Genomic DNA, 13793 nt, shown 5'->3' on the forward strand with positions numbered 1-13793 from the left:
TGGAAAACCTCAAGGTCTGCCAGCACCCGCAGTGAAACAAAACCTGGCGAAGAGTTGTACTGGAACCCAAACGTTAACTCTTTCTCCACAGATACTGCCAGATCTACTCAGCAACATTTTCTGTTTTTATGCCAGACTTCCAGCATCTGCGGCATTTTGCTTTTGCTTTCAAATTATGTTGACGTTATTTAAAAATAAATAATAAAATAAAATAAAATAAAACTGCAAGAAGACTGCAAATTATAAAGCGGGATGTTTTCAAGGACTCCAGGGTGGGAGTTGAGAGTTGTGTTTTTAATTTAAGTGATTGAGTTCTGTTGATGGTCGCTTGCTGTTCGCTTTATTGCTCCTGGTGTCATATTGCATCCAAAGTGAACATGTGGGCTGATTTTTATTTCTCTGTCTCTGGCAATGTGATGATGACAATCCGTGTTCTGCCACACCGTCACATTCACGTAACTTAGGTAAAAGCGATAGGGTAGCCGAGTAACTCGATTGTTATCAGGGACTTTATACTCACGGCATAAATTACAGACAGCTTTCAACCGCGTATAAAAGGCGAATTTCAATCATGATGCTCTCCAATACTCGTCAGTGACCGCAAGCTGCCAACACGCCGAGACAGACAGAAAGAAAGATGTCTTCTGGCTTCAAGGTTCCGCTCCACATCTTGCTGCTGTGGCTGGTGATTCTCCAGGGACAAGCCAGATACATTGAGGTGGGGGGCACTACCATCAGTCAGTGTCTGGAAGGCAGGGATTCCTCTGTCTACCCATGTGTTTATCCAAACAGTCGTCTGTCTCTTTCTAGTCTTTTAATTTCAGTGATGAGAATTTGTTTTTGTTTTTCGTTGTCCCCGCTCTGCGCTGAAATAAATCTGTCCTCTCTTTCTTTTCAATTGCTAATAACCATCGCAGTTGCATGTGTTAATTGAAGCAGCCCATTCCCAGTCCTGCATTCTTTCTATATATATATAAGCTTATGTTACTGGGCAGACCCCCCCTATAAAGCTTTCTTGCTATAGACAGTTAGAAACTTTAGAGAAAGCGCTTTGTTTGATTTTTTTTTTAAACCGGCGGGTTGAATTGATGTCAGGTTAGATTATCTATCAACTCAGATCAATAGGGTCCACAAACCTTTTACGGGCTGTGAAAACAAATCCTGATCCAGGTCCTGCACAATTGATTAAATATTGCTGATCTGCAAGGTAGGGGATAAGTTTCGTTCAAATGTAATTGACAGATGCTGTGGGGTGGCATGCTTGTCCCTTTACAGCATTAGCTCCAAATGACTTCCACTATCTTTCTAAGAAATCCAGTTTAATGCATTGCCACCAAAGTTTGCAACAAAAAGCTTGCTTTTCGCACACGATGTGGCTCATGTTTCATTTTCAGGACCCACAAGGGCTCTATAATATGTTTCCTTTTTACATTTCACAGATGTGTACATATAGTTAACATATTTGTTTCCAACTTTTTAAAGAAAAATGAAGTAATCGAGGACACCTTGGGGCTCCTGAACACGGAGCTGAAGCGGGAACTTTCTCAAGGCTACATCTACAGCCGGAATCTGAGTGAGTATTATGGTCTGGCCGAGACAGAGGGGCTTGTGTCGTCTATGGTTTCAGGCTCCCATGGTGTTGGAAGGAGTCACATACCCTGAACCCTTTAGCCTCAGTAAGAAGTCTTACAACACCAGGTTAAAGTCCAGCAGGTTTGTTTCAAATAACTTTAGCCTCGGTCAGTTGTAGGAGCTTAAAGAAAACAAGCACGGATATTAAACTAAATACTAAATCTGCTCATTTGTTTTGCCACTTCCTGTCACAGGCGTTCCAGTTATAATCTTGCCATATTGGTTTATCGTGTTGCCTTGGCAATTGGGATGGGGGAGGGGGGAGATTCCTTTTCAAATGTAAACAATTTGTGAACATTGACCATCTTTATGATCACTTGTTTCCATTCTACATCTCAGCTCCAGATCCACTCCCCAGGCCTATTTGGGGTATTGGGTCCCATATGTGTTCTCCAAATTGGGAATGGAATGGGCATGCACAGTGTGCAGCCTCGCTCTGAACTCGAAACCCACTGCTGGTGCTGGAAATCTGGGAAACAGGATAGGAAAGGATGGGAATGCTGTGGATGTTAACGTAGGCAGGAATTTGCCTGGGATGAGCCATAGCTGGAAGTGAGGTGTGGCAGGTTAAAGCTGGTAGATGCCCTTCCAGCAGGCTGCCCAGGTGCAAGTTTCCTTTATGCCCCATGAGGTTGTAAAGCGATAGAATCAGCCACATTATTATGTGAGCTGTTGGAACTCTGTAAATACCTTATAGGCTCAGGTAAGTTTGGAGTGAAGCTTCCTAAGTGAGATTCTTGGGCTGGGGTAAATGGAATTAACTGCACCCATTAGTAATTAAAAGCATACCCATCAGTAAGACCTTTAAAACCATTGGCAATTTCTTGATAATTCTAGCATCCCTTCATTTTTTTGTTCATCGAATACAATACTTCTGCTCTTAAATAAAGAGTCCTGATTATGCGCTCGTTTAAGAATATTGGTTTGGAGGAGTTACTAAGACCAACATGTCAAGAGTTGAATTAATATCAACAGCCTGTTGTACCATATGCAACCATTTTAATTACTTCTGCAAGTTTGGTTCCCTTATGAATGAGGACAGTGATTACCCCTCCTCAGGCGGCATGGTGGCGCAGTGGTTAGCACTGTTGCCTCACAGCACCAGGGGCCCGGGTTCAATTCCCATCTTGGGTGACTGTCTGTTGGAGTTTGCACGCTCGCCCTGTGACTGCCTGAGTTTCCTCCGGGTGTTCCGGCTTCCTCCCACAGTCCAAATATAATAATAATCTTCATTGTCACAAGTAGGCTTACACTAACACTGCAATTAAGTTACTTTGAAAAGCCCCTAGTCGCCACATTCCAGCGCCTGTTCGGGTACATGGACGGAGAATTTAGAATATCCAATTCACCTAACAGCACATCTTTCAGGATTTGTGGGAGAAAACCGGAGCACCCAGAGGAAACCCACACGGACACAGAGAGAACGTGCAGACTCCACACAGACAGTGACCCAAGCCGGGAAGCGAACCTGGGACCCTGGAGCTGTGAAGCAGCAGTGCTAACCACTGTGCTACCGTGTGCAGGTTAGGTGGATTGGCCATGTTAAATTGTCCCTCATTGTCTAAAGCTCAGGTGGGGTTACAGGATTGCGAAGGAGTGAGCCTAGCTAGGTGGAGTGTTCTTTCAGAGGGTTTGTGCAGACACGATGGGCTGAATGGCCTCCTTCTGCATTGTAGGGATTCTATGATTCATCCAGTCCAGTTTCTGAATTGCACCATCATTATCCACAAAGGAGTTTGGCTTGTTGAAAAGGAGATTGATGGTGAAGCCTACTCTTAATAGCAGATCACAGCTTTGATGTGCAAAGCAATCACAATAATTTTAAAGAATTAAAACTGTAATTTCAATGGTGAAAAGGCAGGCTATTCAGCAATCCTCAATCTTTAATCAAGCTACTGCCATGATCGGCAGATTGTTAAAATGACCGTTAACAAATGTCGCATTGTTTTCACTTTTAAACTTTCAGTTTTGAAGTGCCAAAGCTGACTGTCAGTAAATGTAATAGTAGCCCTTAACTTTGGACATCAGATAGCTTATTATTAGCTTCATGGATCCTTCTGCCCACAGAATGTATTGACATGTTGAGTGTGGACGGACGGTTCACATTCAGTGCTGATCAGCCACAGCTCCATTGTGGTACCTTCTTCATTGGCAATCCGGATGAGATTATCTTACTTGAATATAATTACGTCAACATAGACTGTCAAGGTGGAGACTTCCTCAAGGTAAGCATAAACAAGCTTGCTATTTTCAAGGAAAGTCATTCAAACTTTAATAAATAGAGCGGTTTCAAATATTTATTGCTTATTTTCTGTTTAAGAAAGCCTAATCTGATTGGTACTGTTATTTCCTATATTTGATGGTTCCACTCTTTGTAGTTTATTTTCATCTATTGATAGTTCTTGGCCTTATTATCTCCTCTAATTTAAATGGATCCTTCACAATTCCTTCAGTGCCAAAATTGCCTCCAGGATCTTTCATGACATAATGTATTTTCACCTCCTCAATTTGTTACATCCTTTGAAAACCAAGGTCCATCCAAGATCAGGATAATCCTCACCCTCTGGGGAAAGCTCTGGTAATAATTCATACATTGTTGGATAAGAAAAAAAGCTGAATTTTCTGATGGACAACTGTACTCTTGCTTCCCGAATTCACTACTCTCTCTGTATTGAAGCTTTTCTTGTCACTTGGTCAATAGTATTACCCTTGGTGTACCTCTCAGTTTCCCCTTCTTGATTATTACAGAGTGAAACTAATTTGCTGGGTGTAAAACGGGTGCTTGGAGTCAGACGTCCATTTTAAGCTCCACTCGATTATTCTCTCCTTGACTTCGATGAAGAGGAAAGTCGAGCAGGGTGTAAAATGGGTGTCCGACCTGAACATGCCTGTTTCAGTCCAATGATTAGGATATAAGTACTCCTGTTCATTCCCAGGAGAAAACCATGTGGAACTCCTCACCTCCTTCGGTCTTTCGTTCCTCATAAGAACATAAGAACTAGGAGCAGGAGTAGGCCATCTGGCCCCTCGAGCCTGCTCCGCCATTCAATGAGATCATGGCAGATCTTTTGTGGACTCAGCTCCACTTTCCGGCCCGAGCACCATAACCCTTAATCCCTTTATTCTTCAAAAACTATCTATCTTTACCTTAAAAACATTTAATGAAGGAGCCTTAACTGCTTCACTGGGCAAGGAATTCCATAGATTCACAACCCTTTGGGTGAAGAAGTTGCTCCTAAACTCAGTCCTAAATCTACTTCCCCTTATTTTGAGGCTATGTCCCCTAGTTCTGCTTTCACCCGCCAGTGGAAACAACCTGCCCGCATCTATCCTATCTATTCCCTTCATAATTTTAAATAGAACATAGAACATAGAACAGTACAGCACAGAACAGGCCCTTCGGCCCTCGATGTTGTGCCGAGCAATGATCACCCTACTTAAACCCACGTAACCTGTATACCCGTAACCCAACAATTCCCCCCATTAACCTTACACTACGGGCAATTTAGCATGGCCAATCCACCTAACACGCACATCTTTGGACTGTGGGAGGAAACCGGAGCACCCGGAGGAAACCCACGCACACACGGGGAGGACATGCAGACTCCACACAGACAGTGACCCAGCCGGGAATCGAACCTGGGACCCTGGAGCTGTGAAGCATTGATGCTAACCACCATGCTACCGTGAGGCCCCTAATGTTTCTATAAGATCCCCCCTCATCCTTCTAAATTCCAACGAGTACAGTCCCAGTCTACTCAACCTCTCCTCGTAATCCAACCCCTTCAGCTCTGGGATTAACCTAGTGAATCTCCTCTGCACACCCTCCAGTGCCAGTATGTCCTTTCTCAAGTAAGGAGACCAAAACTGAACACAATACTCCAGGTGTGGCCTCACTAACACCTTAGAGAATTGCAGCATAACCTCCCTAGTCTTAAACTCCATCCCTCTAGCAATGAAGGACACAATTCCATTTGCCTTCTTAATCACCTGTTGCACCTGTAAACCAACTTTCTGTGACTCATGCACTAGCACACCCAGGTCTCTGCACAGCAGCATGCTTTAATATTTTATCGTTTAAATAATAATCCCGTTTGCTGTTATTCCTACCAAAATGGATAACCTCACATTTGACAACATTGTATTCCATCTGCCAGACCCTAGCCCATTCACTTAACCTATCCAAATCCCTCTGCAAACTTCCAGTATCCTCTGCACTTTTTGCTTTACCACCCATCTTAGTGTCATCTGCAAACTTGGACACATTGCCCTTGGTCCGCAACGCCAAATCATCTATGTAAATTGTGAACAATTTTGGGCCCAACACGGATCCCTGAGAGACACCACTAGCTCCTGATTGCCAACCAGAGAAACACCCATTAATCCCCACTCTTTGCTTTCTATTAATTAACCAATCCTCTATCCATGCTACTACTTTACCCTTAACGCCATGCATCTTTATCTCATGCAGCAACCTTTTGTGTGGCACCTTGTCAAAGGCTTTCTGGAAATCCAGATATACCACATCCATTGGCTCCCCGTTTTCTACTGCACTGGTAATGTCCTCAAAAAATTTCACTAAATTCGTTAGGCACGACCTGCCCTTTATGAACCCATGCTGCGTGTGCCCAATGGGACAATTTCTATCCAGATGCCTCATTATTTCTTCCTTGATGATAGATTCCAGCATCTTCCCTACTATCGAAGTTAAGCTCACTGGCCTATAATTACCTGCTCTCTGCCTACCTCCTTTTTTAAACAGTGGTGTTACGTATGCTAATTTCCAATCCACCGGGAGCACTCCAGAGTCTAGTGAATTTTGGTAAATTATCACTAGTACATCTGCAATTTCCCTAGCCATCTCTTTTAGCACTCTGGGATGCATTCCATCAGGGCCAGGAGACTTGTCTACCTTTAGCCCCATTAGCTTGCCCATCACTCCCTCCTTAGTGATAACAATCCTCTCAAGGTCCTCACCTGTCATAGCCTCATTTCTATCAGTCTCTGGCATGTTATTTGTGTCTTCCACTGTGGAGACCGACCCAAAACCTGTTCAGTTCCTCAGCCATTTCCTCATCTCCCATTATTAAAACTCCCTTCTCATCCTCTAATGGACCAATATTTACCTTAGCCATTGATCCAAATAGCAAGCTCTTAAAATCTAACCGCTACTTCCTGACATATTCCGTTATTTCCTCTATGACTGAGAACTAACCCATTGAGTGACATCCAGCCTCAGCACATCAGTCCGATGTGCTTGAGGATCCAAGATCAACATGTTGGTTTACTTCGCAGTTAACCTTAGCTCTTCATTACTTTTTTTCCTACTCAAACCAAACATTGTGTAACTCTGCTTTTGCCTTCCAAGGGTGTTTGTATATAAAGAAAGGATTATTTATTTCACTGTTTACAGAAGGAGCCTCAGAAAAAAACACAACAGACTGAAGCTGGATGAAGCAGCTGTGTTAGGCTGCCAGACTCCATTTCAAACTGACAGCTCTGGAAAGAAGTTGGCAGGAGATGGAATGAAAAACATATGCTCAAGAGGAAAGAAAGCAATATAGGCAAGCGTCCATCAATGGAGCTAACAGACATGTGCATAGTGCGAGATGGACAGTGACTTTTTTCAGCCAGAAAGAGGGGAAAGGTGGTGGTGATAATCCTTAGCGAATGAAAGACATGGAGACCGGTTAGGAAGAAGGGACAATGGAAAGACATTAGCATGATGGCAAAGTTGCACTTTCTTTAGATGTGGGCACTGCTGGCATGGCTAGGATTTATTGTCGTCTTCTTGAAGCACTGCCTGAGTTATAAGAAGTGGCTGGATACGCTGGGACATTTTTCCCTGGAGCGTAGGAGGCTTAGGGGTGAAGTTATAGAGGTCTACAAAATAATGAGGAGCATAGATAAGGTAGACAGTCAACATCTTTTCCCAAAGGTAGAGGAGTCTAGAACTAGAGGGCATAGGTTCTTTCACACAGAGGGTGGTGAGTATCTGGAATGAGCTGCCAGAGGCAGTGGTAGAGGCGGGTCCAATTTTTTCCTTTAAAAAGCGGTTAGACAGTTCCATGGGCAGGGTGGGTATTGAGGGATATAGGCCAAGTGCGGGCAAGTGGGACTAGCTTAGTGATAGAAACTGGGTGGCATGGACAAGCTGGGCTGAAGGACCTGTTTCCATGCTGTAAACATCTATGACTCATAGAACATAGAACATTACAGCGCAGTACAGGCCCTTCGGCCCTCGATGTTGCGCCGACCTGTGAAACCACTCTAAAGTCCATCCACACTATTCCCTTATCATCCATATGTTTATCCAATGACCATTTAAATGCCCTTAATGTTGACGAGTCCACTACTGTTGCAGGCAGGGCATTTCACGCCCTTACTACTCTCTGAGTAAAGAACCTACCTCTGACATCTGTCCTGTATCTATCTCCCCTCAATTTAAAACTATGTCCCCTCGTGCTAGCTGTCACCATCTGAGGAAAACGGCTCTCACTGTCCACCGTATCTAATCCTCTGATCATCTTGTATGCCTCAATTAAGTCACCTCTTAACCTTCGTCTCTCTAACGAAAACAGCCTTAAGTCCCTCAGCCTTTCCTTATAAGATCTTCCCGCCATACCAGGCAACATCCTGGTAAATCTCCTCTGCACCCTTTCCAGTGCTTCCACATCCTTCCTATAATGCGACGACCAGAACTGCACGCAAAACTCCAAATGCGGCCACACCAGAGTTTTGTACAGCTGCAACATGATCTCATGGCTCCGAAACTCAATCCCTCTACCAATAAAAACTAACACACCGTACGCCTTCTTAACAACTCTATCAACCTGGTTGGCAACTTTCAGGGATCTATGTACATGGACACCTAGATCTCTCTGTTAATCCACACTACCAAGAATCTTACCATTTGCATACTTTTCTGCAAATCTCACACTTTTCTGCATTAAACTCCATTTGCCACCTCTCAGCCCAGCTCTGCAGCTTATCTATGTCCCTCTGTAACTTGTAACATCCTTCCGCACTGTCCACAACTCCACCGACTTTAGTGTCATCTGCAAATTTACTCACCCATCCTTCTACGCCCTCCTCCAGGTCATTTATAAAAATGACAAACAGCAGTGGCCCCAAAACAGATCCTTATATTACACCACTAGTAACTGAACTCCAGGCTGAACATTTCCCATCAATCACCACCCTCTGTCTTCTTACAGCGAGCCAATTTCTGATCCAAACTGCTAAACCACCTTGAATCCCATGCCTCCGTATTTTCTGCAATAGCTTACCATGGGGAACCTTATCAAACGCTTTACTGAAATCCATATGCACCACATAAACTGCTTTACCCTCGTCCACCTGTTTGGTCACCTTCTCAAAGAACTCAATAAGGTTTGTGAGGCACGACCTACCCTTCACAAAACCGTGTTGACTATCCCTAATCAAATTATTCCTTTCTAGATGATTATAAATCCTATCTCTTATAAACCTTTCCAAGACTTTGCCCACAACAGAAGTAAAGCTCACTGGTCTATAGTTACCGGGGTTGTCTCTACTCCCCTTCTTGAACAAGGGGACAGCATTTGGTATCCTCCAGTCTTCTGGCACTATTCCTGTAGATCAAAGCCAAAGGCTCAGCAATCTCCTCCCTAGCTTTCCAGAGAATCCTAGGATAAATCCCATCCTGCCCAGGGGACTTATCTATGTTCACACTTTCCAGAATTCCTAACACCTCCTCCTTGTGAACCTCAAGCCCTTCTAGTCTAGTAGCCATTATGTCAGTATTCTCCTCGTCAAAATTGTCTTTTTCCTGCGTGAATACTGACGAAAAATATTCATTTAGCACCTCTCCTATCTCCTCGGACTCCACGCATAACTTCCCACTACTGTCCTTGATTGGCCCGACTCTTACCCTAGTCATTCTTTTATTCCTGACATACCTCTAGGAAAATTTAGGGTTATCCTTGATCCGACCTGCCAAAGACTTCGCATGGTAGCATAGTGGTTAGCACAAATGCTTCACAGCTCCAGGGTCCCAGGTTCGAATCCTGGTTTGGGTCACTGTCTGTGTGGAATCTGTATGTTCTCCCCGTGTGTGCGCGGGTTTCCTCCGGGTGCTCCGGTTTCCTCCCACAGTCCAAAGATGTGCAGGTTAGGTGAATTGGCCAGGCTAAATTGCCCTCAGGGTCCAAATTGCCCTTAGTGTTAGGTGGGGTTACTGGGTTATGGGGATAGGGGGTATGGGCTTGGGTAGGGTGCTCATTCCAAGAGCCGGTGCAGACTCGATGGGCCGAATGGCCTCCTGCACTGTAAATTCTATGAAATGTCCCCTCCTGGCTCTTCTTAGCTCTCTCTTTAGGTCCTTCCTAGCTAACTTGTAACTCTCGAGCGCCCTAACTGAACCTTCACGTCTTATCTTTACATAAGCCTCCTTCTTCCTCTTGACAAGTGATTCAACTACTTTAGAAACCACGGTTCCTTCGCCCGACCACTTCCTCCCTGCCTGACAGGTACATACTTATCAAGGACATGCAGTAGCTGTTCCTTGAACGAGTTCCACATTTCAATTGTGCCCATCCCCTGCAGTTTCCTTCCCCATCCTATGCATCCTAAGTCTTGCCTCATCGCATCATAATTGCCTTTCCCCCAGCTATAACTCTTGCCCTGCGGTATATACCTATCCCTTACCATCGCTAAAGTAAGCGTAACTGAATTGTGATCACTATCACCAAAGTGCTCACCTACCTCCAAATCTAGCACCTGTCCTGGTTCATTACCCAGTACCAAATCCAATGTGGCCTCGCCTCTTGTTGGCCTATCTACATACTGTGTCAGGAAACCCTCCTACACACATTGGACAAAAACGGACCCATCTAAAGTACTCAATCTATAGCGTTTCCAGTCAATATTTGGAAAGTTAAAGTCCCCCAAAACAACTACCCTGTTACTTTCACTCCTATCCAGAATCATCTTTGCAATCCTTTCCTATGACTGTATGACTGTATAACACTGCAGTCTTGTAGTGAATGCCAAGGTCTCCCACAAGGTTGACAGGAAGGGAGTTCCAGGATTTAGAGTCGGCCAATGTGAGGGAGTGTGATTATTCCAAGTCAGGATAATGGGTGGCTTGGAGGGGTTGGTCATCCCATGCATCTGCATCTGCTGCTTTTACCTTTTAAATGTAGAGAGCACAGGTTTGGAATGTAACAACAGGAGGGCACTAAAGTGGAAGTAATTGCTGGTGATGACTGTCAGGGAGTGAATGCTGGTGATGATTGTCAGGGAGTGAATGCTGGTGATGATTGTCAGGATGAATGCGTGTGATGATTGTTGGGGTGAATGTTGATGATGATTGTCAGGGTGAATGCGTGTGATGATTGTTGGGGTGAATGCTGGTGATAATTGTTGGGGTGAATGCTGGTGATAATTGTTGGCGGGGGTGGTGATGATTGTCGTGTGTATGGACTGCTGGTAATGATTGTGGGGGAGTGAATTCTGGTGGTGATTGTCGAGCAGTGAATTCTGGTGGTGATTGTCGAAGAGTGAATTCTGGTGATAATTGTCGAGGAGTGAATTCTGGTGATAATTGTCGAGGAGTGAATTCTGGTGATGATTGTCGAGGAGTGAATTCTGGTGATGATTGTCAGGGGGAATGCTGGTGATGATTGTCAGTGAGTGAATTCTGGTGATGATTGTCGAGGAGTGAATTCTGGTGATGATTGTCGGGGGGAATGCTGCTGGTGATTGTCAGTGAGTGAATTCTGGTGATGATTGTCGAGGAGTGAATTCTGGTGATGATTGTCGGGGGGGAATGCTGGTGATGATTGTCAGTGAGTGAATTCTGGTGATGATTGTCGAGGAGTGAATTCTGGTGATGATTGTCGAGGGGAATGCTGGTGATGATTGTCAGGGGGAATGCTGGTGATGATTGTTGGGGGGTGCTGGTGATGATTGTCGGGGTGAATGCTGGTGATGATTGTTGGGATGGAATGCTGGCAATGATTTGCGGAGGGGGCAGACGGTGGAGGACAGAAATACCGGTGACGTTTGTCGGGAACGGGGAGTGGAATGCTGTTGATGGTTGTCAGGGTTGGGGCGGAATGGCTGCAATGACTGTCGGGGGAGGTGGGAATGCCGCCGATGATCGTCAGGGTGTGGGGGAATGCAGGAAGTAGGGGATGGAATGCTGCTTTTGATTCTTGGGGCTGGGAGGGCAAATGCTGGCGATGATTGCCAGTGGTGGGGTGGAAATGCAGGTGATGGTTATCGGGGGATTCGAGGACTGGATGGTGCGGAATGTCAGTGATGATTGTTCTGGGTGGCAGGAGGTTGGTGGAGAGCCACCGCTAGCTTCATGGTGGGGTCATTAATTTTGAGATCTGATTGGGGTGTACTTTAAAGATGGCGTGCCTGGTGCAGCTTGGAGCCGGCTCTATCAGGCCCCGTCAGAGTGATGGCGCAAACCACACCCGCTAATTTGTTTTCTTTAAAGAAGCTCATGATCTGGAGAGAAAACTGCGCAGCTGGAGATCTACACACCAGTCTGAGTCTGATACTTTCCTAAATTCTGGTGAGGTTCCGCCCAACATCACAGAGCGCATGTGACATCAAAGTTGTCAAACCAACCCCATTTTGTTTATGAACAATACAAATTTCATTAATATTGTCAATTATCACCTGGAGAAAAGAGAACATTCTGGAAATAAGAAGGAGGCTGGTCAACCTTTTGTAGAAAAAGATGAATTGGCATTATCCCATCTTTCGCTTTCAGATGTTGCCTTGACTGGTTGTGTTTCCTGCACTGATGGTATTTTGCATTTCTGTTTTATTTCAAGCGTTTGGTAATTGTGCTTTCTTTGTTTTTACTGGTTTTGGCATATTGCAAAAGTGAATAACCTCAACACAGTTCATTGGCTTTGAGATGTCCTTGAGCTGCGTGTAAAGTGTTGTGCACATCTAAATACAGGTTCCTTCTGTTGCAAAATACTGCGGACGCTTTTAAATCTGAAACAAAGAAAACAGCAAATGGTGAAAATCATTCATTCGGCCAGGCAGCTTTTATGGTGAGAGAGAGTTAACAAGCTGGATTATAACAGTTTGCTGGGGGCGCGGGAAGATGTAGGGTGGCGTGCCTATTATCTTCCTGCCGCCATGCCATCTGATCAGTGACAGGGAGGTGGCAGACAGCTGGCGGTGGGTGACCATCCTTAATGTAACAATCTTTATTGTCACAAGTCGACTTATACTAACACTGCAATGAAGTTACTGTGAAAAGCCGCTAGGGACGGCAAAGACAGCCCCGAGGTCCTGTAGACCACTGAAGCAGGATCATCTTCAGGACTTGCACTGCGATGACTAAATCCACCCCAACCTTCCAGGTGGATGGCCATCCATCAGAGCTGAAAGGTTAACTCTTGTTTCTCTTTCCACAGATACTGCCTGATGTACTGAGTGTTCCCAGTATTTTCCACTTGCCTTCCTTCCATTCTCAATCATTTTGTGTTGATGCACAGGTCTTTGATGGCTGGATATTGAAGGGGGAGAAGTTTCCAAGCACGTTAGATCACCCCCTCCCCACCTCAGAACGTTACACCGATTTCTGTGATAGCAACAACATCAGGACAGTAATCAGGTCCTCTCAAAATGTGGCAATGCTGTTCTTCAGAATTCACACGCCTGGAAATGGGTTCTCCTTAACAGTAAAGAAATTAATCAATCCTTTCCGTAAGTAGAAAGAGATATTTATTTTACGGAATATTTTTGCATGACATTTAAGAGCGATAAACTATCATGTTGTCTTTTAAAAGTGAACTCTTTGGTCTCTGAATGCTATATTGCTCTCGAAGGCATTGATTTTGGAATACAGCATCCTTAACAGGAGCTTCAGCTCATGGGTCACTTGTCATATGTGGTCTTAGACAGTGAGTGTTATTTAACTGTGTGTGTGTGTGTGTGTGTGTGTGTGTGTTTACCACAGCCTTGCCTGACATCTGCATGCAATAATTTCCCAAGGTGAGCTACTGGAAACTATTGGGAACCCTGGTTGATTTGCCTTTTATTGCACCCCCCCCCCCCCCCCCCCCCCCCATGATGCTGATGCCAATTGTAACATTGCACTGCCTTTCGAGCTGAGATCGCATAGACTTGTAATTGAAATTTGA

General features: G+C 44.7%; 1 protein-coding gene across 1 annotated transcript in view; it reads left to right on the plus strand.

Moving 5' to 3' along the window:
* The first annotated feature begins 339 nt into the window (after positions 1-339).
* Positions 340-13793, plus strand: part of LOC119970620 (corticotropin releasing hormone binding protein) — a 47783-nt gene continuing 34329 nt past the window's right edge. The window contains exons 1-4 of the mRNA XM_038805538.1: positions 340-718; positions 1483-1573; positions 3700-3857; positions 13146-13356. Coding sequence (XP_038661466.1) covers positions 638-718; positions 1483-1573; positions 3700-3857; positions 13146-13356 — 541 coding nt within the window. The 5' untranslated portion in view covers positions 340-637. The remainder of the gene's footprint in view (positions 719-1482; positions 1574-3699; positions 3858-13145; positions 13357-13793) is intronic.

Source organism: Scyliorhinus canicula, chromosome 8 (genome assembly GCF_902713615.1).
Source record: "Scyliorhinus canicula chromosome 8, sScyCan1.1, whole genome shotgun sequence".
Lineage (NCBI taxonomy): Eukaryota > Metazoa > Chordata > Chondrichthyes > Carcharhiniformes > Scyliorhinidae > Scyliorhinus > Scyliorhinus canicula.